Below are 25997 nucleotides of genomic sequence, written 5' to 3' on the forward strand. Positions count from 1 at the left end.
TGCTCTCCCTGCCCATCAAACAAACTCATCCCACACTGGAAAGGCAGAATTCTTTTTCCTCTCAGAATCTGTACTGGTAGCTACCCAAACCCTGCACCAGCAAATTTGTTCCAAGACACCTGCCCAACATGTAGCACATTTTCTTCTGTTTGTGAAGCAAGAAGCTTGCATTCCTGTTATTCATCATTCAGACAAATGTTTGCACAGTGATATCAGAAGTTATCTAGACCAGCCCCTGTATCTGAACTGCTGTAGTGTAACAACCCCCTGGATCACTAACTGAAGTCGTTCTCCTCATGACTCTAAATGCCCCTTTTAAAACAGTTGCTACCCAAATAATATATTGAAGTATTGTCTGAAAGAGAACTCATGAGGCAGTAAAATCCGTAAAAAACAGCATACTACAAATCTACTCTAATTCCAGGCATATTCAGTTATCAAAATTGACACCTTAGTTGCAATTCTGATGTCACACACAAAGCTGTGCAAGCTCCATAGTTTTAAGTTTCCTAGCAGTAAGTCCCAGTCACCCAGCTAATTTAGCTCAGAACAGCTTGAGACCTAAGGAGAAAGTAACTTTAACCAGAAAGTCTTTAGGGATCACCTGTCCAGGAGATTATAAGGATACTCAAGAAACTGTTACACAATTACCTCTTATTTGGTAGTGAGGGTGGAGGGAAACAATCTTGGAAGATTCAAACACTATTGTTAATAATGATTACTACAAAGTTGCATGTAAAATCAGACCAAAAAAACCCCCAAAAGCCTCAATTTAAGAGTACCATTAAATTTAAATACTACAGATTAGTTTTTAAGTCTGAGATATCAATGACCCCTGTTGTGCTGCTGGTGATATACCTAATGACATTTATAGGAACATGCACTTACAAAAAAACTTCATAGTAGATTTGGGAAAAGCCCATGCTTTGGGCTGGGAATTGATTTTCTTTATGGCTTTTCCAATTTATTTATGGCTTTCCATCCTGGGTATATTTTTTAAAATACTCCCCGTTTTAATGGTCACATATTAATTAATAACATATTACTAGTCACCAGGCTTAGACATTGAAAGTGCCAAGATACAGAAGGGAACAGACAACACACTAAAGACATGAACATAACATTTTCCCTCAGAGAAAGCAAAGCATCATCGCTAAAGAATTCAGGCAGACCCGAATCAGGGCATTACACTTCCAAATTACTTCCCAACAGTTGAAAGTTCTGGAGGTCACAAAACATCCAGAACCTCTAACAGGTTCGTAAAGCAAGGTAACATGTTCAAAGACTTCCCCTGGTGCCCGTGTCCCTCCCGAGGCACCACCCAGTAGCCTGACCAAGCTGGGAGGTGGCCGGAGACAAGAGGAGATGCCATCAGCTACTCTCGCCTTTCCGGCCGGCAGGTGCCAGCGGGCCCAAGGCCCCCGCGCTGCCCAGAGGAGACCCCAGCAGCCTGAGGAGGGCCCGGCGCGGCGCTGAGCAGCGGCGCTGCCGTGGGAGGCCCAGGGGTGCCCCAAACGCGGCCCCGCCCGAGGCCGCGGGCACCCTCCGCGCCCCTGCTCCCCCAGCCCCCGGCTAGGCCTGCCGCCCCTCACGGCCACGGCCGCCCCTCGCTGTCACCTCTCACCGCCGCCGCCACCTGCCGCCAACCGCAACCACACCCTCCGCCATGAGCGGCCGCTGCCACCAATTCAAAAAGCGAGCCGCCGCACTAAGTGCGCCGCCCATTGGCTGCCACCCCTCCCGCCCCTCTGCAAGCCGCCACCTCATTCGGCACCGCTCTGAGCTGTCCCGCCTCCTCCCCTCCCCTTTCGGACGGCGTTTCTCCCGAGGCCTCTCTGATTGGACGCGGCTGCTGCCGCTCCTAGCGGGACGGCCTCCCATTGGCGGCGGGACGTGTCCCGGCCGGACGCGCAGGCGGGGCCCGGCAGCAGGTGGCTGGCGGGGCGGGGGGCGCCCTGCCCTGATTGGCCGCGGGAGGGTTTCGAACGCTTCCAACGGCCGGGGCGGAGGGGCCCGGATGTGGCGGGGGATGAGGCGGGGCGGCGGGGCGAGGCGCGGGCCGGCCGGGCGAGCAGCGGGGCCCGACCGGGGCGCCGTGGCCTTGTGAAAACACCGGTTAGGGGCCTGCCTGCCGCCGCTGCCCTCCCTGCCGCCGCTGCCCTCGGTGTCCCGAGCCAGCCCAGCACCGCGTGTCCGGCTGCCCTCCGGGCCGCCCTCGGGCACTGCGCAGCGGGGAGCATAAATCATTATTAGTGTGGCCACCTTGCAGCTATTACTGCTGTTAATCATTCAGAAAGCCCTGCCTTGCCCAGGTCATTAGTGTGCATATATTATGCGGAGTTTCAGTATAATTAGTTTATAGGAAAGAAGGAAAAAGAAATGACAGGAGGAAATGTGGTCAAGATGAAACTCACCCAGCTGACTCAATGGCATCAACCCCGAAACAAATCGTACCAAGTGCTTTACTGTCCATTTCTTCTAATCGAGTACTAAAACTTACTGACCTGGAGCCCCTTCTGTAGGGGCTCAGCACCTCTGAAACCTGACTGTAATCTCTCCCTGGCTCCATGTAAAAAGAATGAGAGATGTATAAAGAATGAGAGATGTATTTTCTGTTTCTAGAATTTTCTTTGATATGCTAAATTCTTATGTGCTTATGTGCCAAGTTCTTAGATCTTACTCATTTATTTCTTTTTGTATATTGCAGATTTTTTTTAGTTCAGGCATTTTCATGACTGATAAGCAGCTGTTAGTGCCAGTAAGGGTCCATTGATTTTTTTATTTTTTTTTTTATGATTTGTAAGAAAAACAGAATAGGAAAAAAGCAGAAGATGATAGCAGGTGGTGCTGATGTGCATAAAGATTTGCTGGTGAGGTACGCATAAATTAGGACTATTTTCTTCAGGAAAAGATTTCAGAATAACAGCCCTGAAATCAAAGAAGTAATTTCAATTTCAACACTTGAGTCAGACAGTCATTTCACATTCCTACAATTACTCTATTTCATGCAGAATAATTGCAACAATGACTTACAGTTAAAACACAGCCTAACCTGAGGTCCTTTGTCACCCCGAAGTACCAGTTTGAGCCAGCATTTTGCAGTGCCAGGCCACCCTTCATTGGCCTTCTCCCCTGTTCCCTCCTTTATTTGGACTTTTAAATAAAAATCATTTTCAGACACATCTTCAATTGTTCTTACACCCTGAACCAGGGACCAGGTTTCTCCTAGGTTTAGAGTAAGTTCTGTGGTGTCGTTTCTGGAAAAGGTACTGGTGGTTGTGTGTTAATTTCCACTTAACCTCTAGATCCTCAGAAATATTTTTTTTCTATATCCAGAACTACAAACTCATCAAACAACTAGGGTATTCTGATGAACTGTCTTAAGCTACCCTTACTGATAGACAAATTTTAGGCAGTAATCACTGAGGTGCATAAGACTGTTGTTTTAATCAAGTGCACTTAACTCTTGCTAAAGTTTAGATCAAGACTGATGAAAAAAATCAGTTTTCTCTACGTTTGACATTTTAAAAATCTAAGTGCTTTTCTTGCAAAAGGCTCTGAAATAGAAACGTATTATTTTGTGTTGTGTAAAATGTTCCTTCCAGTTACGGAGACATCAGTAACCCAGGATTATAACGTTTATTTAACAGTTAAACAGGTTCCTCATGCAGTAACACCCACAGGGAGAAAGTTCCAGGAGCTTAAGTCATTAAATTAATCCTGTTAGATCAACTTCGTGGGAGGAGAGATCTTGTACCTTGTGGAAAAGGACACTAAGGCCACATCAGACAAGCTGATGGGACCCAGAAGGGGCCTGAGGGACACCCTGGTGCTCTGCATTGTTTCTGGAAGTTGGCTGCCCAGCAACTATTTCTTGGCTTCAGGGTATGAGTTGACGCAGGTAGACTGCTTGTCCCCTAAGTATCTTGCAAGCATTTTAGGGTTTAATTTCTCTTTTTTTTTTTTTTTAAATAAAGGAATCTTTCTCAGACCATCGTGGTTTTTTTTTTCCAACTGACTTCTTTATAAGCACCTGGAAAAAAAAAAAAACAGATTCCTCAAAGAGTTACTGATTCAGTTTAGATAGAGCAGCAGCTTTCAAAACATGAGGAAGGGGGAAGATCAAGCATAAGATGCATGTGGGGGTCAGTGGGGGCATGAAAACCTCAAAAAAAAATCCTATCCAGCCTTTCAATCTCTTATTCGAAGGTGAGAGAGGAGTGGGACTGGACAGTTTTGCTGGAAGTTTGGGAACAATTATTATTTTTGAGACAGGTATAAATTATTACAGACCAGGATCTTTGGTGTTGACTTTGGGGGCAGATGCTCAGGAAAGCAAGGGAACAGGAGCATGCACAGCAAGGGAGGCACGGGAGCAGGGCAGGGTGGAAAAGAGAAGGTTTGAGCACAAAATGGTACAGAAAGGGATGACTCAGTGTAAAAAGCTTGAGACATCAGGAATCTCACCTTGTGCTGGTTTCCTCACAAAGCTCATTTCCTAACAGCCCTTTCACATCCATAGTCTGCTCAAAACCGACTGGGAAACCTACAGAAATCCCATCTGCTGTTATTAAAAAAAAAAAAAAAAAAAAAAAAAAAGAAGAAGAAGAAAAAAAAGTTAAGGATCCTGGAGAGTCTTATTTCCTCACATACTCCAGAAACTGTCTTCTGCAACCTTTAGAATCTGCAAGGTTTTACTCCAGTTCCAATGAAGCTGGCTTAAAAGCTGACCTTTTGCTTCTTAGAAACTTGTTTTTATCACCTTTTCTTGTCAATTTTTAAAGTCAATTTTTCCTTTCCAGGACTCTATTTATATCTCTACGTGACTTTTTAGTATGATGAATTCATTGTTAAAAGCGATGTTTCTGTTAAAATTAGTGCTCATTCTTTTTACTGTATTAGATTCACAATGCATGTGAAACTGTCTATTAAAAAAAAAAATACTAATAATTTGCTGAAGATAGCTCTGTGACTGAGTATTAAGTAGTCATCTGTGTGGAGGCTGAAGTCTATCGGATTTGTATGTCCTGCTTGTTGCAAATAGTGTTTTTATCTGACAAGATAGTGCTTATAGGGATGAAAAAGACCTATTTATTAAACGTTGTTCTAGGAGTAAGACACGTCCCCGTGTTAAACAAAAATTAACAGCCTTCCTCTCTCCTTCCCAGCCTCTGGGCTGGGTGGAAAACAGCAAACTCTGCCCGGACACTTGAATTCGTGTTGTCTGTCGGTGCAGAGCTGTCACTGGGCACCTCTGGAAAGCAGAACCAGTGGGGTTTGTGTGGAGAACCCGTGTGGTTTATGTGTGGGTCGGGTTCGCTGTGCCTGGTCTGGCCCCAGAGAATCACGCAGATGCTTTTGCCAGCCCAAGATGGGGACGGGGTGTAGGTAAGGGGGGTCAGAAGGAGCAACTGCAGCTTTGGGGTGGCCTTGGGTGGCCCAGCGCACGACGGAGAAGCTCTGTCAGGCCACGGGCGAGGCAGCCCCGAGTGGAGCGGCGGGCCGAGGCCAAGCACGGCCGCCTGCCCTGAGAGACCCCCGGCCACCCCGGGAAGCACCGGGCAACGCTGCAGCCCCCAGAGCCGCCGCGTCCCCCGCCCCGGAGCGCGGCGATTTCCGCTGAGCGGCCCGCCCGGGCGGGGCGGCGCGGGGCGGGCGCAGGCCGGGCCGGGACTTCCTCTGGGGGAGGCCGGCCCCGGGGCGGTGCGGGGCGGTGCGGGGCCGGCGGGGCGCCGCGGCGAGGCGGCCCCGCGCAGCGCGGGGTGGCAGCGGCGGCGGTCGCGATGCGGGCCGCCTGGGTGCTGCTGCCGGCGCTGGCCGCCCTCTCCGCCTACTACGTGTACCTGCCGCTGCCCGGCACCGTGTCGGACCCCTGGAAGCTGATGCTGCTGGATGCCACCTTCCGGGCAGTGCAGCAGACGGTAAGGCAGCGCCCCGGCTCTGGAGAGGCGGACAGACCCTCCCTCTTCCCCCGGGCTCGGTTCGCGCCCCATTGCTGGAAGCGGCGGCCGCGCCCGCCCGTGTCGGTGCCCGCCGCGGGGCAGCGCAGCTCTGGCCTGGCGCGGCGGGAGCGGTGCGCTCTGCGGGGAGGGCCCCGCTGCCTGCACAGCCCTCCCGGCCCGGCCCCGGGCTGCCTGGGCCCGAGGGGGACCTGGCACTCTTTGGAGAGCAGCGCTTTGTAGTTTGAGCCGAGAAGGGGAGTCGCCAACGTCGCTGACATCCTTGTGTGCAGCGGGCGGGGACCGGTCCTCGCTGTAGCGGGTCGTTACCGCATCCAGGAGGAGAGAGCGGCCTCGGGTTCTGAGGTGATGGACGCTCTGCCTGCCGAGGTGGGAGCAGCAGGCAGGTCCGGGCAGGGTCGCCTGTGGCTTCGTCCTGATGAGGAAACGAAGCGTGCACATTTTAGGAAAGCTGGTGTTCATTCTGCTCTTCTGGGTGGTTTCATGGTGCAGATCTGGTTTCCAACTTGCAGACTTCTGGTTAAAAAAAACCAAACCCAACTCTCCCCCCCAAACAAACAAACACAACAAAGAACAAAAAAACCTTTTTTTTTGTTTTCATTCAGATACATTAAGTATGCCTTAAGGAAAGAAGACATAGGGAAGCTCTTTAAAATATGAAACTACCTTGATTTGGCATCATACGACTGAACAAAACTCTCTGAATGCTTGGTTTTGTCTCAAGACATGACAGTTACGTCATCAGCAGCAATTTGCAAAAAGACAATGCATTAGTGAACAGAGGGCCCATAAATGGTTGCCAAAAGGACTAGATGGAATTACCTTGTGTGTTCATAATACTGTAAGTGCAGATACTGAGAAGTATGAGGAGAGTGGACCGCACAGTGTCAAGACTTGCATGTTCTGCCTGAATGGCTTCTTTGGTTGCCACTGCTGGAGACAGAGTCTGAGAGTAGGTAGACCACTCATCTGAGCCATTGGTGCATCTTCTCATGGTATGGCTGAATCAAAGCATATCTTTAGGACAAAAGGATAAAACCCAACAGTAGCTTCATTCTTCAGTAAAATCTACGGCTTGACACTTGCTGCACGTTTTTCACTCAAGTGACTGAAGAACAAGTTCTCAGCTTGACCAGATTCATTAATGGTATGGACAGAAGGGCCATGATGCTCCCCCAGCATGCTGCCTGCAAAACACGTCGTAACAGTTCAGCCAGGAGCACCTGAATCAAGGCCATAACCTCGAGCTGAAGGAGACCTATCTTTAGAAAGTCACATGACTGTGACTATATATATGTATATTGCTCTTGGCTTATGCACACATTCAGTTTGTTGGTACGTTGGGCATAGTCAGATGATTTTTTGCTTCTGCTAGCATGGAGGCTGAAGGGAGGTCTCTTGGGATGACCTAGAGGTCCTAATTCCAAGAGGAGCTGGCAGGACAGAGCAAGCCCAGGTGGCAGCTGGAGCAGACTGGCAGGCAGGGCTGAGGTGCTCATATCTGTCTCTGGCCTCGGGGGCCTCTGGCACATCTCTGTTAGGGAGGAGTGGTAATTTGTAGTTGTTGACGCCTCTGGCCTTAGAAATACAAACTTCTGTAGTGAGAAAAATTGCTAAACAAGTAACAGTTCCTGTTAGGTAGCTTACAAACCAAAGGAAGGAACAAGTGAGTTTTACACAGAAGCATAAAAGACATTAGAGGCATTAGAGGTGCCCAGAATCAGGCAACAGGTGAGCCTGGGGGCACTTGTTTCTTCAGAGAAAGAGAAGGTGCTTTCCAACACTGAGAGGCAACACAAAGTCAGGAATAAATGACTGCCATTAAGAAGGAACTGTGTGAACTGAAGCTAGGGTTGTGAAATATAAGCTTGAATATTTACTTTGTTAGTTTATGTGTGTGTATCGGAGATAAAGTGAATATTCTTTTGTAGAGCTCAGCTTCTCCTTTCTTCCTCTACTGGCTATTGCAAGACCAAATGGTTTAACATTTCTCTCAATGTGATCACTGAACTTTCACCCACTTCTCAATGTATTTTCAGCTTGCTATTTATTACTTTCTGTTGTACGTTGGTAGCAGACAGAAGTACATTTCTGGTATTAAAAGCTCTGAAATGTACCATCATCCTTTTTTTCCCAAGCGCATGAAATAAACTTCATGTGCTTCAAATAAAATTTATTTTCTTTTTGCTTATTTTGAAATAGATTTGTGAAGACTCTGACATTTAAGCATGACAATTTCCTGTTAGGGATAGCGAGTTTATTTTCTTAGTACATTAATAATGACTATCAATAAAATAAAATAAGGTGGCTGTCACTGGCTTTCAGTATACTAATGGGAAGGTTTTGCATTTCCATGTGGAGTTTTGTCCCAGGCAGCTACACGTTTTTTTACAAGCTTGGGACAGACTCAGTGTCCTGGCTCAGCATGAGACACTTCAGTTCAAGTACAATCACATGGTTAAAAAAATGTGTAATGCTTATAGGGCAGTGTCTGTAAGTAGGTTTCAAAACAAATTACAGAAGGGGACTGATACTGTTACCTAAGCTAATATTGAAGGGAACAGAGAGAGATAGGAGAGATGAAATGCCTTACCTGAGCAAAATTTCAAGTGGATTGCAGCTGGATTTTCAGAGCCTCGTTCCTGCGCCCTTTTTAATGTCCTGTGCTGACCTGAAGTGAAAACAGAAACTTAGACTGTATTACTTTTAATGAATTGATGTGAAGGGGCATATCTGACAGTAATAATTTTCCCTTCACACCTGTCTCAAAATGGGACATGGTAACATTTTTACAGAAAACTGTGATACAATACAATTTTAGATCAGAAATGAAAAACTATGAACATCCCAATGTCTACAGGTGTGTCATAACTTGAGTGCATTGAAATTTGAACAACCCCATGAAGTTATTATGGGATTGAGCCATGGATTAAATCATAGTTATTGTTTTACTTTGTGTCTGTCAAGAAGTGTCTAAAGCCAACATTTCATATTTCTGTAAATACAGCTGTAGCCAGCCAAGTAAGTTGTTGATGCTTTTGCGTGCAAGAACAGGGTCTTGGAATTAGTTTACAGTAAACCAAGTTTTTAGGAGTAAAAGGTAGGTCTCACAGCAGTGGCACCTGAGCAGAAACTGAACCACACTGAAGTCCTGTTTGCTGTTAGAGATAACATTTTTCTCTATCCAGTATGAAAGCAGATTATCATGGGTAAATAGGTATATGCAGAAAACCTTACATTAAAATGTAATCTAGTTTTTGCTTCTCATTAATAAGCTGTAAAACAGCCTTCTTGGTTTGTTTTCAGTTCTAAAGGAAATTCATAAAACTAAGCGACTGTCTTCATATAACAGCATTAAAAGCACATATTCTTTACTGGGCAATAATGCACCTGCATTAAGAGATGGTTCTGTAAAATCAAAGAAGATAGACATTCACCTTTAAATGGGATAAACTGCTTGAAATACACACAAAACAATATGTTCTGCACACAGCTACGTGGCGAAATTATCCAGTTGATTTTTCACTAATCTTCATTATTATTGACTATGGATCTTGTCATTGGCATTTTTGAACTCTGATGTTACAGAAATGTATTTTGCAAAAAGATGCCAGAATTGATGATAGTTTCTGCATCTTTTAAGGCAGGAAGTTTAGTCTTGGACAGTTCAGTCACCCAGTTCCAGCATCATTACTCATTTGAGTCATGAGTGGGATTTGGCTTAGCCCCAAGTAGTGTTGTGTGAAAAAAAGAGCCTTAGCTGTTTGCTTAATTCCTGATCCTGCCAAGGCCGGAAAGGTCAGTGCAGGAGCCTGGGTCTGACCAGCTGTGAGGGCACTGGAGGAAGCAGCTGATGCATTCAGCTTGGCTTTGAGGCGTGCTGCTGTTGTGTACTGCCTGAATGTGACCTGTTGCAATCATTCCATGGCTAAAGGTCAGAGACGTGAAGCTGGTGTCAGCTATGCAAGTCATGTGAGGACAAAGAATCCCAACGTGGTGACTGCTATTAGAGGTTAATAGACATAAGCAACAGAAAAAAGCTTTGGGGATTTTTTTTTTTGTAATACAGAACACATGACTCGTATGGAGTCCAGGTCTATGAGGGAGCTAAACATCATAGCAGTGAGCATTTCATTTTTTTCATTAAGTAACCAGTGAGGAGCCAGTCGAAGAATCCTAATAGTTTAGGTACAGATATTGCTGATTAAAGATGAAGTAATGAGGCCTCTCTTAAGCACTGCTACATTCCTTCTGTCTGCTTTTTATCGCAACCCTGACACCTTTCTTCCTTTGTTGAACTTGTTCTCCCATATCGATTAAATCTTTCAATATCTGGTACCCCTCACCAAAGAATTTACCAAAGGGAAGGTGGAACTCTCAAGCTGTTCAGTTTCTAAAGGATCCCTGAGTTTTCCCTGTCTGGAAACCCTGGTTCTGGGAATGTTCTGGTAAAAGAGAAGGAGATTGTGGCTGTAGACGTTGCTTTGCCCAACTTGTTGGAGGGTCAGGGAGTGTAAATCCCAGTGCTGCTGAGGCAGCCGTGGGTCACAGGGAGCCAACAGCCCCAAAATTAAAAACTGCAATTGGAAATGAGCAATAGATTGTCAGTAAGGCTACTGTCATATGTCCACAGGGGTTATTTGCTGCTCAAACACTGGCAAAATACTCACGTTTGCCTCACTGGCCTGTCTGGCCCCCGCCTTCTGGGGTCCTCCAGCTCTGCCTTGTTTCCCAGCAGCTAAGCTCACTTCATGTCTGTCAGCCCATTACTCACTCCAGCCCATAATGCTGTGAAGTTCACCAGCCACATTTCCCCAGAGCTACCTGTTCAGAAAACCAAAGTGTTTATTCAGACAGATGCATAAAACCAGTCATTACAAGGGAAAACGTGTGGCTGTGACCCAGACAGAGTGACATGCCGTGCCCGTGGCTGGCACAGCAAATCAGGGCTAATTTCCCACAGGGCTTTCATCTTTATACTATCTCCTCTTTTCTGTGAGTTTGTCTCTACTTTCCTCTATAGTCTCTTAATTTTCCCCTTGTCCTTTTGCTTTTTCTTCCTTTTCAATAGTCTTTATTATTGCAGCACTGTCTTCTCCCTTTTCACCAGAGAAAATCACCATTTATCTCATCTTCCACATGCATATATACACACATGTACTTCCCACATATATTTAAAAAATCATGAATACCAGCAAAGATCAAACCAATTATTGCTTGCATGAGATGAGCAGATACAGTTTTATAATGCGTTTACGGCAATTCAACTGTGAACTGCTGCCAAAAGGGCTGGTCTCATCCTTTCCCCCACTCCCTCTTTCATGCCTTGGGTTATCAGTTAGGTCATGACCTGGATGAAATTTAATGTTGATTCCCTGTTTTTGCTGGATTCATATTGAGCTGATGCAGCAAGGTCATGTTCTGAGGTTTCAGGTTCATTAGGGCCAAGACAAGAAAGGTGCCAGGGAAGCACAGTCAGCTGGAAGGGCAGGTCTGCCCTTTGGGTGGCAGCGTAGTCATCAGAGAAATTTACCAACCATAAAACACATCTTCTGCCAGTAGTTACCATTACAGAGTGATAAAATATTATACATCTACTTTAAATATTTATTTGGGGGGGGGGGGGGATATTTGTAAGAACTTTGGACAAGACTAGGTAATTGCCAGCAAAAAAAATGCAATCCTGATGCCCTCCAGATGACAACCGAACAGGCTGATAAGATAGATACCCTTCCAAAGAATCTGTCTGATAAGTCCTTGGCAAAAAAAATGCTTATGCCTAACAGAAAAAATTAGGACTGTTGCTTCTGTGCCCTGATGTACAAAGCATCTCTTCCAGGTTTTTGGAGTATTGGAAAGAGTGGTCTATTATAGGAAAAAAAAAGTCATGGAAGTGTGTGATAACCTGCAGATGGCCATGGTGCTCCATGGTTTAAAGAACAGGGCAAAACACTTCTCAGTAAACAACACTGACTAGCCTTGAAAAGAAAACATTTCTGATTCCAGGAACATGTGGTAATCTCGTCTGCAAAGAATGTGAACTACAGTGGGAGAAAACTAAAGTGGGACATCTATTGCAGCACAGTCAGGCTGAAAAAATTTGCAAAATCATTGTTTTCCCTGGCAGTATTGCTAAAATTGATTGCCAGTGGTTACCTTCCCCATGAGCCTCCATGGGGAACAGGGAGGATCGGGTCTTCAGCTGGTTACATCAGTGGCAGCCCAACAATTTTCTGCCAAATTATTAATAGATACATTGCTTTTCAGATTTCAAACTCTTAACTGGGTTTTCTGGGGAGAATTTTTAAGTAGCAGTGAAGAAAAGCATGACCTGAAACTCAGAGATATAAACAGCATTGTGAATTCAGCATTTCTTCCCACCAAGTGGGTATTTTGTGTTTCTTGTGCCAGAAAAAGGTCTTGCAGTATAAAGAAATTATATTCCATCCAAAAAGCAGCAAATATTTTAAAATTCGGATTCCCACCAAACTGTCTCAGCAGGGTGACATTACCACAAGTTAAAGCAAGAAAAGAAAGTAATTTTTGTAAATTCTTGCTTTGGAATTGGATTCCTCTCCTTGCTCACATAGCAGCCCATTGTATTTGGCATGGATTTTTGGGGAAAAATAGCAAAGCTAGTCTGTTTCTACAGCAATGTGCAGTGAATGTGGGGTTGTGCAGGGCATTTTCTATACAGCACCTGACTGAAAGCCAGTATTTCATATTTCTTATATTCAAACTAATGATGACAAGATTTAAAAGTTACATGTAAGGAGCTGGGTTTATAGACCTAAGGAGAGAGATCTTCTTTGGCATGGCTGCTGCTGAATGCTTCCAGATTGGCTTTTGTTCCCGAGGTTTGTGTCTGCCTCTGTTAGCCCTTCCTTTGCTGTGGGGAGGCACTCCTGGCAGAGAAGCCAAAACTTGGCACTGAAAGTGGCTGCAGAAGATGGCACTGCAGAAAATAGTACTATAACAAAGAAACCCAAGTCAAGACAATGAATAGTGGTCCTTGTGTACAGATCATATAAACCAGAAGGAGACTGTGGATCTCTTCTTTCCAAAATCATGGATGTCACAAGGAACCAGACTTGGCTTCCACTTACTTTTTGTACAGGCTAAACTATAGCGACTATCTGTTCTTCACCAGGTGGATGTGGCTAGACCTGTGCCTGGGTGACCCGCCTCTCCCTCAGGTGTCAGCACCTTTAACTCCTACCAGCAGGTTTGCACTGCACTGGTGGTACTAGCAGAATTAAATCAGTAAAGTGGCCGTGGGTAGACAAGCCCCATGGCTCCGAACAACACACCTCTTCTTTCCAGTATGTGTGACCTATATGTAAAATAAAAGGTCACAGCTGGCAGTTTTCCTTATGATAGTGATCCTAGAGGTGTACATTAGGTAAATGTATTCATTTTACCTCCCAGCTTCCTTGCCTTGACTGAGAAAGTTGTACAGAAGGCTCAGCTCATTACCCAATTTCTAGCCTTTATCCCTAGGATAGGGATTAACTTTACAAAAGGGGAAAGACCCTCCTCTACTTTTTAATGGCCAGTCTGGACATCACAGTCCTGTGGTTCATCCTTTGCCACCCCTTTTGCACCATCCAGGAATAGGAACAAGTATGCACGACAAATAGTGTGTATGTCATACGTGGGGAGCAGGTCATGGCTGTTTGGGCCTTGGATCCCAGTACTGTTTGCTGAGAGAAACAGGTTTTTAATCTATTCAGGGCAAAGTTTAAGAAATAGATATGAAAATAAACATCATGGGTAGCCAAAGGGGATAAAATCTCTTTCCTTCTACCATAAAGGGACAGAAAGATGAGATTATTCTTAATTTTCGTAGTGGTTTACACACCCCCATAAAAAAGTAACACCTTAGTCTCTGGAGTTGGAATAAAAAATAAATCACTAACCTGCCATAGTCCTTGGATAGCATTTCAAATTCTTCCCAGTTCAACAGGTAAATACAGGAGAAGCCAATAAACAAGCATTATATTCCTTTGTGACCATTCCTGTTTTCAAATGTCTTCGCGTTCCTTGGGAACTTTCTTAATTTGGAAGTGGGAAGACTTAGGCTCTGGTGTGGAGCAAGAGAACAATTTTGCGTTTTTTATACCACCACAGAAACTTTGCCTGTGTGGTATTGCCCTCTGCTGGTGTGATGAGCTTCTCAAGTCCCATCCTGGGGCACACAGATGAGGTTCATCTGCTTTTGGAGGTGTCTTTCAGAGGCAAGGATCTGTGCTCATTCACAGTTGTCTTGATCTACATAGTGCTCATTATTTTATTTATTTTGACAAGAGGGAACCTTTTACTGACAGGGTTTTGTTTTAACACAGCAAAGTCTGAAAATCATTAGTTTTCCAGTGAATATCCTAAGAATGCATGTTCTTTTTTCTATAGGACCTGCCCTTTGAGGACAGTAGCATCAAACATCACTTTATATGCTCTGACGTAACAGAAATCTGCTTTTTCTTCTTTTTGTTCCTAGTGTCACCTGATTCACTATCTGCAACTCAGCCATCACTTGATAGTTCTGAATTACATAATTTGTACCTTTGACAAGCTGAAGTCTGTCTCCTCTGAAGACATTAACATCACAGATGCTGTTTTTGATGGTGTGGAAGTCAGAGTGTTTGAACCTCCCGCGAAGAAAGATGAAAGGCTTAAGCGCAGCGTTGTTTATATCCACGGAGGTGGCTGGGCCTTGGCAAGTGCAAGTATGTGTCTGCCAGTAATTGAGTAGGATTCTGGTCTGGTTTTCTCCTAGCAGGAGAAGCCAAAAGCTGTTTTTCCTGACAGGGATGAAAGTTCTGCTAAGACGTACCTGAATTCAGTAGTGATTGTCTCCACTCTGGTACTCAGCTCTAAGGAGGTAGAGGGAAAAATATTGTGACCGCACAGCAAAAAAATGTTTCTCTTATCTGTGCAGGAGCTGTAAAAGGCCCAAAAGCTTCGTTTTGTTACATCCTGAGAGGACAAAATAGCTTATTGTTTAAATTCCTGGAGTTCCTGGATGGGCTGTTCGGACCAGTCCTCCATTTTCTATGTTATGTGCAGCTGTGATCTGTAGTAATCAGGATCTGGTGGCTACACATAAGGGGTTTGCCCTGTTTCCCCACCATAATTAGTAGAAGAGTGGGCTGAAGAACACTGCATGTGATAGCATTGCTAATGTTTGGCTCTTAAATAACACATACTTGTAAAACATACTGCTGGATCACAGACAATGGGCAGCAAGATGAAGAAGATGGGTAGAGGTGGTCCCGTGGTCTGACTGCCTCCCTTAGGGCATCACTGCCACAACTAGCAGATATTCCCTTAAAAATTAATGCCATTTACTCCGAACAACTTGAAAGCCACAAAGGTTTAGCTATAGACAATGATAAGCTGATCCTAGCACATTGTACAGGAGAAGAGGAAAGAGTGTGTGGTTCTCACGGCTGCTCTGTGATCCAGATCCAATGGGAGACTTTCTTTCTTTTCCTTCCCTGTTTCTCTTGTGACATCAGGAAGTCCATACAGCCCAGATGCCTTCTATGGCTTCATCTATAGAAAAGAATAGGGTTTTCTGAAATGTTCCAAAACCAAAACTGTATTGATTGCATTTGGTCTGTTCATGTGTAAGTCACTTAGACCATGTCTGAAGTGAGATTTGGGTTCCTAAATAACTTCAAAATCTGGCCTCCACGTGCCCTTTTGGAAATCCTGTCTCTTTGAACTACAGCAATGAAAATTTTTGCTTTTCTTCTTGCAGAGGAATTGTGTTTTGAGATGGGTTTTCTTAGGCCAGCCTAAAGGATGTTTGTTACTGCCCTGCCTACCTCATTTGTCCTTTAACAGTTTGCATATGGTTCTTGTTGTACAAAAGGTTTGTATTAAATTACCACACTTTGTTTGGATGACTAGCACTCAGCTATGTCAGCTGCTATCCTCTTTTCCAAGATGCAGAAGTTAATAGCACAAATGTTACAGCTAAATATTACAATTTAAGACTAGATACCTTTAGAAAATGTTTAGTGTCCTAGTATAATTTGTAGTACTGGGAAATAAAGTTGAGTAACTGGAAAGGAGTAAAATAAAAAATTCAGCCTGCTGATAAATAAGGTAGCTGTGATTAATCCTTCCTTAAATGAGTAGTTCAGTGGATGTTAATAGGGCACCTTATTTGAATCAAAGCAATACAAGCTAGAATAAAATGAACAGCAAGCAGTGACTCATACAGTGATAATTGTCTCTGGATGCTAATGCCCTCAAGCCACTGGGTACCTTAAATGTTGCCCAACTGAGAGAATTGTCATAGGTAGATGAAATGACATGCCCCAAGTCACTAAGAAACAGATGAGAAAGCAAGCATTAGACTGCAGGACTTCTCAAGGAGTGAATTATGTTCCTTCTGCTACAATAAGTATTTGACACTTTATCTATTGCAAGCTGATCTCATTTACTTGCCTGTGTTTGTAGGATGTGTTTATAATTACTGAGAAGCCTTACATAAGAGTTTTTGACTGTTGACTTAAATGGACTCTTCTGACTGTAACACTATGTCCTTTCATTCCAGGAACAAGTCTTTATACCAATCTCTGCAGAATCATGGCTGAATCTCTCAATGCTGTTGTCGTCTCTGTTGAGTGAGTCATCTAAAACTGATCCTGTAATTTTAAGGGGCTAGAAACATGTTACATAGTTCTTTTAGCTATTCTCAATACTGTCTTGTGTATAAGCCTTTAACTTGGACAATAATTCTCTTCAATGGTCTGATACTTTTGCCCTTTTAAAATTACAAGAAATTGGAGTGGTATAAAAAAATTCATTTGGGTTTCTAATTCCTATAGAGATCATTTTAGAAGGTAGAAATGTGGTTAAAGAGAGTAGCACTGAATTGAGTTGTGCATCTTGCAATTGTATCTACATGTAAGGGGTGCAGCTAAAACCTGAGATCACTCAAGTGCCAAGTTACGATTCTGGAAATACCTGTGAACTTGAAAAGCAATCAAACAAAAACATCAAATATTTGGACATGATACATACCTGAAAGAAGGCTGAACCATATCTCTATGCCTCCTCAGGTAGCAAGAGGGACTTTTCCCATCCTTAATGGCCACTCCCAGTGCTTTAAGAGAAATTTTTATACATATATATATAATTTAATATATGTATAATATGAACATATATATATATTAACACCCCTCAAAGACTGTCTATAAACTACAATTTTTAAGTCATCTTGAGCAAGGTTCTGCAACACAAAAATTACCAAATTGCTTTACCCCTGCTCATTAACCACAATAGACTGTGGCCTCTGGCAGTTTCCTGCTGCTCTCTCAAGCTCCCACTGTGCCAGTCATCTCTTTTAAGCCTTGTACTCTACTCAAGAGCAGAGGACTACCAGGGTGCCAGACAACAGAGAAGCAGGGCTGCTTTTTAACTCATTGAACAATTCCAAGATAAACAAACCTCTCAACTAACTAACTACATTACCTGGATGGCTTCAACCTGATTAGTACTTTTCCCATCCTTATTGTCAACTTCAATGTTTTCTTTTGCAAACCCAATCACTTGATATAAGAACTCAGGTTTCCCACCTCTAGTTGATTATATACCAAGCTCTGTCATCTAATTGCAACTTAATTAGTTGGAGTTGATGTTATTCATTCAGTACTTACAGCATACTCTAAAGGGTTGCTTTTTTTTTTTTTACTTCTTTTTTGTTTATTAGTAGAAACAATGAAAAGTAAAAAGGCATTCTTATTTATATAATAATGATATATAACATATTACCTGGTTATTCCAGATGTGCAGGGATCACAGTATTAAAAAGGTTCTTATTATTCCTTTTCTGATTTATGGTGCCATAATTTTGCCTGTTTCTCTGAGTTATTGTTTACCTCTTCTCCCTAGCCATTATATCTTTCAGCCAAGGCATTTGTACTCAGTTAGTAAAGACTAATTATATTTCTCAATGTTTTAATTGCACATCTCACTTTCATGATACATGCACAGTCTGTTATCCACTTTTGCAAGGAGTTCCCAAAGGACTGTCTCATATTCCCTGGTAGTTGATGCAATATATAGATTGCTTTCTGAAAGGAGGTCAGATTTGAAATTTCAAACCCTTTTTGTGTAGCCTAAGTTTAAAATTTATTCTGCATCTGAAACATTTTTAGCTTAGATTCTGAAGCAAATGTTTTGAATCAGAAAACTGGATGTTGTTTTGCCTGTTTTGCACAGCTCTGCTGAGAATATGCAAAATCTGTTGAGCAGCTACAAACACAAGACATGCTTTGTACCATAAGGCCTAGTAACAACTCTTAGATTACAAATTATTTGGTAAATATGAACAGACTTCTGCACTGTAGTTTAGAAACTGATAAAAACTTGTGAATGGGACTCAGCTGCTGACTGCTCCTGGGCAGACTGTTGGCTCTCTGCACTCCAGTCTTGCCACCTGTGCAATGGCTTTATTCCTGTGCTGCTCCTTGGTAAAGGAGAGGAGTTACTGAAGCTGTTGCATTGGAACAAATTGGAACATTGGAACAAATTTACTTCTTGGCTATTGTTCATTTCATGACACAGCAGTATAGCAAAGTTCAGTCTCTCCTAAGCATAAGTGAAAATTCAGGAAACAGAAATGCTTAGGTGTTTGGCTCAGCAAAATATCTTGGGTGTAAATTACATGTTCTCCCTCATACTAGTTGAGGTGGGAAATTGGATCCAAAACAGGCTGATGGTAATGACTGCCTTGCCAAGGGTGTTTTAAACATTCATGAATTTTTATAATGTGTGATGAAATCCTCTACTGGGAAATCCTAGGAAAGTGCTGTGTAATTTTATACTATCTTGGTATTATTCATATCTAGTAGGTTCGTATTCATCTTTCAGAATCAAAGCATTAATTATAAAATTAAGTCTTACATAAGCATTACACTCTTCATAATTTTACTATAATATTTATCCTAATGAAATACTTACCTACCATTAAGGAATAACTGATACCACCTCTTAATCCTGAAGGAGAGGTCAACAGCATTAATAATTGTCTCTCACTTCTCTTCTTGGTAGATACAGGCTGGTACCAGAGGTGTGCTTCCCTGAGCAATTCCATGATGCTCTTCGTGCCATTCAGCATTTTTTGCAGCCTGATGTCTTAGCTGAGTACTCAGTTGACCCAAGTCGAATTGCAATTTCTGGCGACAGCGCAGGAGGAAATTTGGCAGCTGCTGTGTGTCAGCAGGTAACACCCAGTGTCTGCTCTCTCTTACACTGCAACAATCCCCAGTTCAGTGGTGCATGTAGGCTGACAGATTCTTTGTGCTGTGTCATCACAAGGTGATGTGCCAGCCCTAGAGACAGAATGGTAAAAAGCCAGTATCTAGTTGCTTTACAGCAGAAAAAGGAGTCAGTCACAATATGAATCACTTGTAATGTCTTACTACAGTTACAAGTTGGTATGGGCCAGATGTTAAGACCAAGTAGCTAAATTACTTTTTTACCCTTTTTGTTGGTTAATTCTTCATTTTTTTAAGTTGGCAGCTAGGTACATGTGTAATTTATCAATTTAGCTTCCTATTTTTAGATGCTTGTCTCTGACAATACATTTTAATTTCCTTCAAATACTAACAAATGACCAAAAGTACAACAAATTAAGCTTAATTCTTATGTTAAATCATCCTCCTGTAGCAGTCACAATTTTAAGGAAATTTCTTTCGTGTATCTGCAGTTTAAATATAATCTGAATTTAATCTAGTAAAGATTTTCAAGGCAGCCTGGGGCAAGTAATAATATTTTTTTCATGTCTGAGTGAAATATTATTATTACCTTCCTTGTATTGCCATAACCGTTTGTGATAAGAAAGCGGATACCATGTCCAGGCAACTAATTTTCAGGACAACCTTGCAGTATTGAATTAAGATGAACAAATAAGAGGGGGCAATTACACTAAAATTTTCCGTATCAAGGACTGATAAACATGATAGTACCATGTTTTCGAAGCAGCATTCCTAATTAGTTTCTGTGATGCATTATTCTTCTTAAATCAGTGACGTAGGACTGTTTCAGGGAGACCTTAAATACACTGAGATTCTTCAGCCTGAAAAAGAGACAGGCAAGATGAGAGATGACAGAGGATTGTGTATCTTGTGTAGAACATGAAGCAGAACAGTTTGCTGATTCTTCCAGAAAAAGATCAAACTTATTATGTGTAGGCTCAAAACAAATGCTGATGGCAGGTTAAAGTAAAACACAGAGAGGTTCTTCTGTGCATGGTAACCCTTTGCTAGAGAAAACTGGATGCCAACAATTTATATATGCACCAAAAAAAAAAACAATTAGATGAATTAATGGAAGAAAATTCCATTAAAAACTATTAAAAGCAAGAAGAGCTCTTTTGGTTCAGGAAGCTCTTCAGTTGCAAATGTTTTTCTTCTTCATAATCCCAGTTCTATCCTATATTCTTCCCACAGCTTAGCAAAGATGAGCATTTGACCATCAGACCGAAACTGCAGGCCTTAATTTATCCAGTCCTTCAGGCATTTGATTTCAATACACCTTCTTATCAGCAGAACATGAATATGCCCGTTCTTCCTCGTCACGTCATGATCAACTATTGGATTGATTATTTCAATGGTAATTACGACCTGGCTCACTCGCTGCTGATTAACAACCACACTGCTCTTGACGTTAGCCAAGCTGTCTCCTTCAGAGGACATCTGAACTGGACATCTCTACTGCCTTCATCGTTCAAAAAGAACTACAAGCCTGTAGTACAAACCACAGGCAGGGCTGAAATCATCCAGGAGATACCAGAGCTGCTGGATGTACGAGCAGTCCCACTCCTGGCAGACAATGAAACGCTGCAGCTGCAGCCCAAGACTTACATCCTGACCTGCGAGAACGACGTCCTGCGGGACGACGGGGCCATGTACGCCAAGCGCCTGGAGAAGGCCGGCGTGGAAGTCACCCTCGACCACTTTGATGACTGCTTTCATGGCTGCATGATATTCACCATTTGGCCTACTGATTTCTCTGCGGGTGTGCAGACCCGGAACAGCTATATAAAGTGGCTGGATGAAAACCTCTGAAGAGAGAGAATTCTCTAGAAGACCCAGGGTGCTCAGCTCTGGTGTCTGTTCTTGCAAAAGAGCAAACCATGAAAAAGTGCACTTTTCCAAATTCTGACTTGATCCATTCAGCTGCAGCTGCTGGGGGTACAGACCACTCACTACACCATTCACTAGCTCCATTGGCGTTGCCCAGCAGAAGTGGTTTTTAGAAATACTTTTTCAAACTTGGATTTTCTTTCACCTCCTTTCAGATGACTGTTGCAAAACATGAACAAATGTTGAGCAGGGAGATGAGCATTCCTGTGACAAGAATTCTTAACTGCCTGCAGGTTTCAAGTTTTGACTCTTAATTAGGCAAAAATGCCCCAATTTTCAAATGATGTGAGATAAAGCCAACCACCTACATCTATATCTGAACATATAAAAATGGGAGATAGTTTTCAACAGTGTTGAGCATCTGATGTCAAAGAAAGGGGGAGCACTCCCCTGTAACAGCAAAGCCATGCGTTTGAATGTCAAACATGGATTTAGGTGTTGGCTTTTAGGCACATAGACTAATTACTCCTTTACATTTTTTTAAAAAAATCTCTTCTAGGCAGTTAAGATGATGCTAGGCAAGTCTCTTTGCTAAACACATATTCAGCTTTGGAATTTGGTCTTTACTGCCTTTTAGTTATTTATATTTTATAAAAGCACAGGACTAAATCTATTTTCAATAAGAAGTATTATAGCATACATACAAATATGTGGTATAAAATATGTGTAGCAGCAGAACCTAGGTTGCTTATGTGAGTGAGCTTCAAAACTGACTACTTATTTGGCTAAAGAACATGACTTCATCTGTGTTTAAAGCCTCAGATGTATGACCTCCATACAGAAAACAATGAGCTTACTAAAAATTATCTGCTGTGTGGTTTGCACTAATGTTTGTAACTAATAGTAGAAGTTTTTGTTCTTTGACTTTTCTTCTGTGCTTGCAGTGTTCAGTGTTTACTATATGTCATGCTTCCTAGAAGGAAGGAAGCAAGCAAATGGAAGTGGGCTGTAATCTGTATGGAAGATTTAAATCTCAGCTTTGCAGCTAAGCTTTGTCTGTCTTGTAAGACTGACCCAAAATACAAGGTAAGATGATCTCATTATTGTGCAACACATCTCTACAGTGTAAGCCAGTCTGTAAATTCCAGACAAGCAGGACAGGGAAGTGAAACCACTTGTGACTGTGTATTGCCCAGGGTGCTTAGTGCTTGCAGAAATGAAGGCTGTGTCACAAGTCCAGTGTTTCTAGGCAGAGAGAATGACTGTCCTGTGACTAAACTGGTGGATTAAATTCATCCTCAGTTTTACCACAGACTTCCTGTGGGACCCCAGGAGTACAACTTAATCTCCTTTCTCCTCACTTTCTTCCTCTGCAAGAGTAGAAATTTCCTACCTTGTGAATGAGCTGTGAAGCTGAACTCAGGAGTGGTTGGTGAAGCACAGGGATGTGACGGTGACTGGCAGGCACGGAGCAGCTCCTGTAGCTTTTGACTTTCCATCCTTCTCTAAAGCTGGGTCTGAGCAGCCTGAGTGGTGCTGTGAGGCTGCAGGTCCTCCTGGGCACTGAGCTCATCTCTCTCCTGGCTCCTGTCAGAGTACCACCAGGTGAGGCTTCTTGACCATTGGGAGATCATTGCAAAGGCAGTTTCATGAGAGCATTTCTTACAGCAGGATTCTGAGAAGTTCTTTAAACAGAAAAGGTACTGAGAGAACAAACTGCCTTCTATAATTTAAAATACATACAGATCAGTCCGCTTTCACTGGTATTTAAATTAAATAAGAGAATGGCTTTGCTGAATAATTTCTAAAACATCTTGTTGTTAATGTGGTTGTATGTATTAAGATAAGCTATTAATGAGACAAGGCCTTGATGTAGGCTCAGTCATGCAGGCTGAAATTTCTGGGCATAGGTTCATACAGAGGTCACAAGCCAAAGCTTTTTCAGCAATGGCTTAGAGTCATATTCCATTTAGATCATTACAAAGACTTGGTGGAATTAGAGCAGCCAAGTGACAATCTGAATCAGAATAAATTTTGGTCCAGTTATCCAAATGACACTGCAGAAGAAGTCAAACTTTTGCTGGATTTAAACCCTCTTTCCACCCTTCCTCTATAAAAACAACTTCAGTAGACATAATTTGCACTTTAAAACAGATAGCAACCCATATTAGGTCCATTCAAAAATCAAATTACTCACCTGCTCCAGAGCCCTTTCCATTGTATGGAAACAGCTCCATTTACCTGACTTTTAACTATGACTTAAAGACTTCAAAAAAGAACATTACACTGAGTTGTAACAACAAGCTTCTCCCTGGATTTACCACTGTAAGAGTAAACCCATGTCAGAAAAGGTGTAATTTAGATCCTCCTGCAGTCATTAAAAGATAGTAGTAACTGTCATACTGGAAGAAAATTGTTAATATTCCTATAAATTCTGTAATAATTAAGTCTGCCTGAGAGCCATCAACAAAGCTTTAGATCAGCATTTGTTTATAGCTGAGTTATAAATATCTGCTATGAAGCTATAATATAATTGCTGCTGGTTTGGTTTTTTTACTGAAATGAAATGGAGAGCTGGAATATATATTCATAGAGTCAGTTGTAAATTTTCTTCATGCACCAAAGCACATTAAAGTCTTGGCACAAGAAATGGAAGTAAGTATATAACTGGACTGAGTGTGTTTACAAAGTCATCACCAGCTTGATGCGACATTGAAGATCGCAGCACAGCTTGGATGAGATGTTACACTATTGACTAGTTCTGACATAATATCTTGACTACTTTTACCATGCAGCTAGATGGTTTAAGTACATGATAGCTGCAAAGATACGTGATAGATCCTATAACATATAAAAAGAGGTCGGAGTTCCAGCTATAAAAAGACCTATTATTACAGAGCCGCACAAGACACTTGGTTAAAATTCAGAGTAAACCTTGAAGTAAGTGTTAGTCCAAACTCAGCTTTTCTCCTGTTTTGCTTTGTTCTCCTTTGCACGTAGTCCCCATGCCTGAAGTGGAAAGTTTAGGGTTGTTTCCAACTGAGCTGCTGCAAGCTCCTAGAAACTGAGCACTAACTCCGCCGGGAGCTCAGCCGGGTCTGGCACGCGTGGTTACAGAAAGCTGATGCTGCTACCAAGAGATTAATGCAAGTTACAACACCTCGATTTGTTCCTGTCTTAAGTCCTATGTCTCCTAAAGTGTTCCCTCAGGCATACCAAGCACCTTCATTCCTTGGTTATTTCACAAAGCCATTTCAGAGCACTTTGCGTGTTGTAGGATCAGATCAAGTATTTGTAACAGTATTTCACAAGTGCCTCCTATGAAGTCAAAAGGTGATACTCAATAAATTTGTGTATATTCATTAAATCAGTGCAGCTAGCTACTTTGTGAGCAGCTAGCTTCCCCCCCCCCCCCCTTCCTACTATTAGACTTTATGTATCCATTGCAAAAATATCTTCCTAATGACCATCAAAGCATTCAAATCTACACTTTAAACAAAAAAGCTCATATAACAGAAGCTATAGGCATGTGCATTCTACTTTTGTGGCCCTGAGAACTAGGTTAGCAGGTCCCCAGTATTTTGGCCAATATTTGCAGGAATAAATTGAGGTTTTGTTTAGCTGCTTAGAACCTTTTAAAGGACGGGTATTCAGCATATCTGGAAACCCAGATGAATTTCAAAATGTTTCATGGTGCATAAAAAACACAAATAAGTTGAATATCCTAACCTTCATCTAAGTAATTCCAGAATCACATCCCTAGGTAGAGAGGCCAATATGGGTTTATTTCCTACAAACTAAAAATAAATTATTTCTCTTTAAAAAAATTTTATAGTGTTTTGGCCTCTATATCTTTTTGATTTTTTAATTAGGTGCATCGTGGATATCTTTTCTAATCTCGTCCTACGCCTTGTTTAACAAACTTTGTCAAATAAAAATGTTAGAAGTAGCTTAACCTGTTTTAAACCTTTTAAGCTGCTATGATCTGTAACAACCATGTTAAAAAACCAAACCAAACCAGCTGGTTTCACGTTTTCTTATTTATGATGTTCAAAGCCCTAAAGTGCAACATACTTGATGTGAATGCATTCAATATGTTCTGCATGACTGTTTTTTTGCTTCTTTCCCAGAGCAAGGGAAAGATCTTGTGTGATCTAATTTGCAACTGTGATTGAAATGTGCTATCAAAATAAAGACGAAATAAATGAAGTGAAATATTATCTCTTATGTTGAGGGGTTTTTTACCCCCAGGACCACTGATTATTTTTTTCCTTCCCCAGATGTATATTTTCAATTTGAGTTTTCACTTAGCAGAGTTCCCTGAGAGAAAACAGGAGACCTCAGAATTCCTGAAGAAATGCTGAACCAATGCCAAGGTGGTTGTTTTCAAGGCAATAAACCTTGCCTGTGTGCCTGTGCCCTGCAACAGGGGTGACCTGCTCTTACTTCATTTCTGCCAGATGATATTAGTGGTGACCACATTTGCTGGCCTTGATAGTGAACACTACCAACGTGATCCTCTCTTTAAAGACAGACACTGGAGCTTGTGTTCTCCATTCTGAGCTATGAACACATTTTTGTATGTTTATAGATTATTTATATATTTAAAATCTGGTTTAGCCAGCAGAAGTTCCTAGTGCAGTTTTCATTCCTATTTGCCTGCCTTTCATTCTCTTTTTTTCTGACTTGTTACCCATTTTCTTACCCTGCTCTCTCATTTATTCATGGTCATTGCAGCATTACTTTTGAAATACCCTAATATGGGGCTTTACCATTTTGTCCAGCAGGGTCCTGTGATTTTCACAGAATATAAAACTTACCTCCTGCTGAAAAAAAGTCCTAAGGAAAAAAAGCTTCAAAGGACTTATAAGCCCATTTTTTAAGTCAGCAGGAGTTATACTCCTACTTGCATTAAATTGAATGCATTAAAAAC

At 42.3% G+C, this 25997-nt stretch overlaps 1 protein-coding gene and 1 long non-coding RNA gene across 3 annotated transcripts; one reads left to right on the forward strand and one right to left on the reverse strand.

The window, feature by feature from the left end:
• The first annotated feature begins 5676 nt into the window (after positions 1 to 5676).
• Positions 5677 to 25284, forward strand: NCEH1 (neutral cholesterol ester hydrolase 1). Its single transcript, XM_051626745.1, has 5 exons — positions 5677 to 5921; positions 14458 to 14686; positions 16528 to 16597; positions 19029 to 19200; positions 20429 to 25284. Exons 1-5 carry the CDS (start codon positions 5784 to 5786, stop codon positions 21044 to 21046), a joined length of 1227 nt encoding a protein of 408 aa, XP_051482705.1. The 5' UTR covers positions 5677 to 5783; the 3' UTR covers positions 21047 to 25284.
• Positions 6532 to 20420, reverse strand: LOC127387884 (uncharacterized). Of its 2 annotated transcripts, none has more exons than XR_007890230.1 (8): positions 19946 to 20420; positions 18943 to 19309; positions 16998 to 17079; positions 15408 to 15515; positions 14794 to 14833; positions 10631 to 10784; positions 8554 to 8631; positions 6532 to 7147 (listed from the first exon to the last, which is right to left on the reverse strand). It is a non-coding gene; the product is annotated as an uncharacterized LOC127387884 (long non-coding RNA). The 2 variants fall into 2 exon arrangements; XR_007890229.1 differs by having other exon boundaries at positions 18939 to 19309.
• Positions 25285 to 25997: the final 713 nt, after the last annotated feature.

The sequence above is a fragment of the Apus apus genome, chromosome 8 (assembly GCF_020740795.1).
Source record: "Apus apus isolate bApuApu2 chromosome 8, bApuApu2.pri.cur, whole genome shotgun sequence".
Taxonomy (NCBI): Eukaryota; Metazoa; Chordata; class Aves; order Apodiformes; family Apodidae; genus Apus; species Apus apus.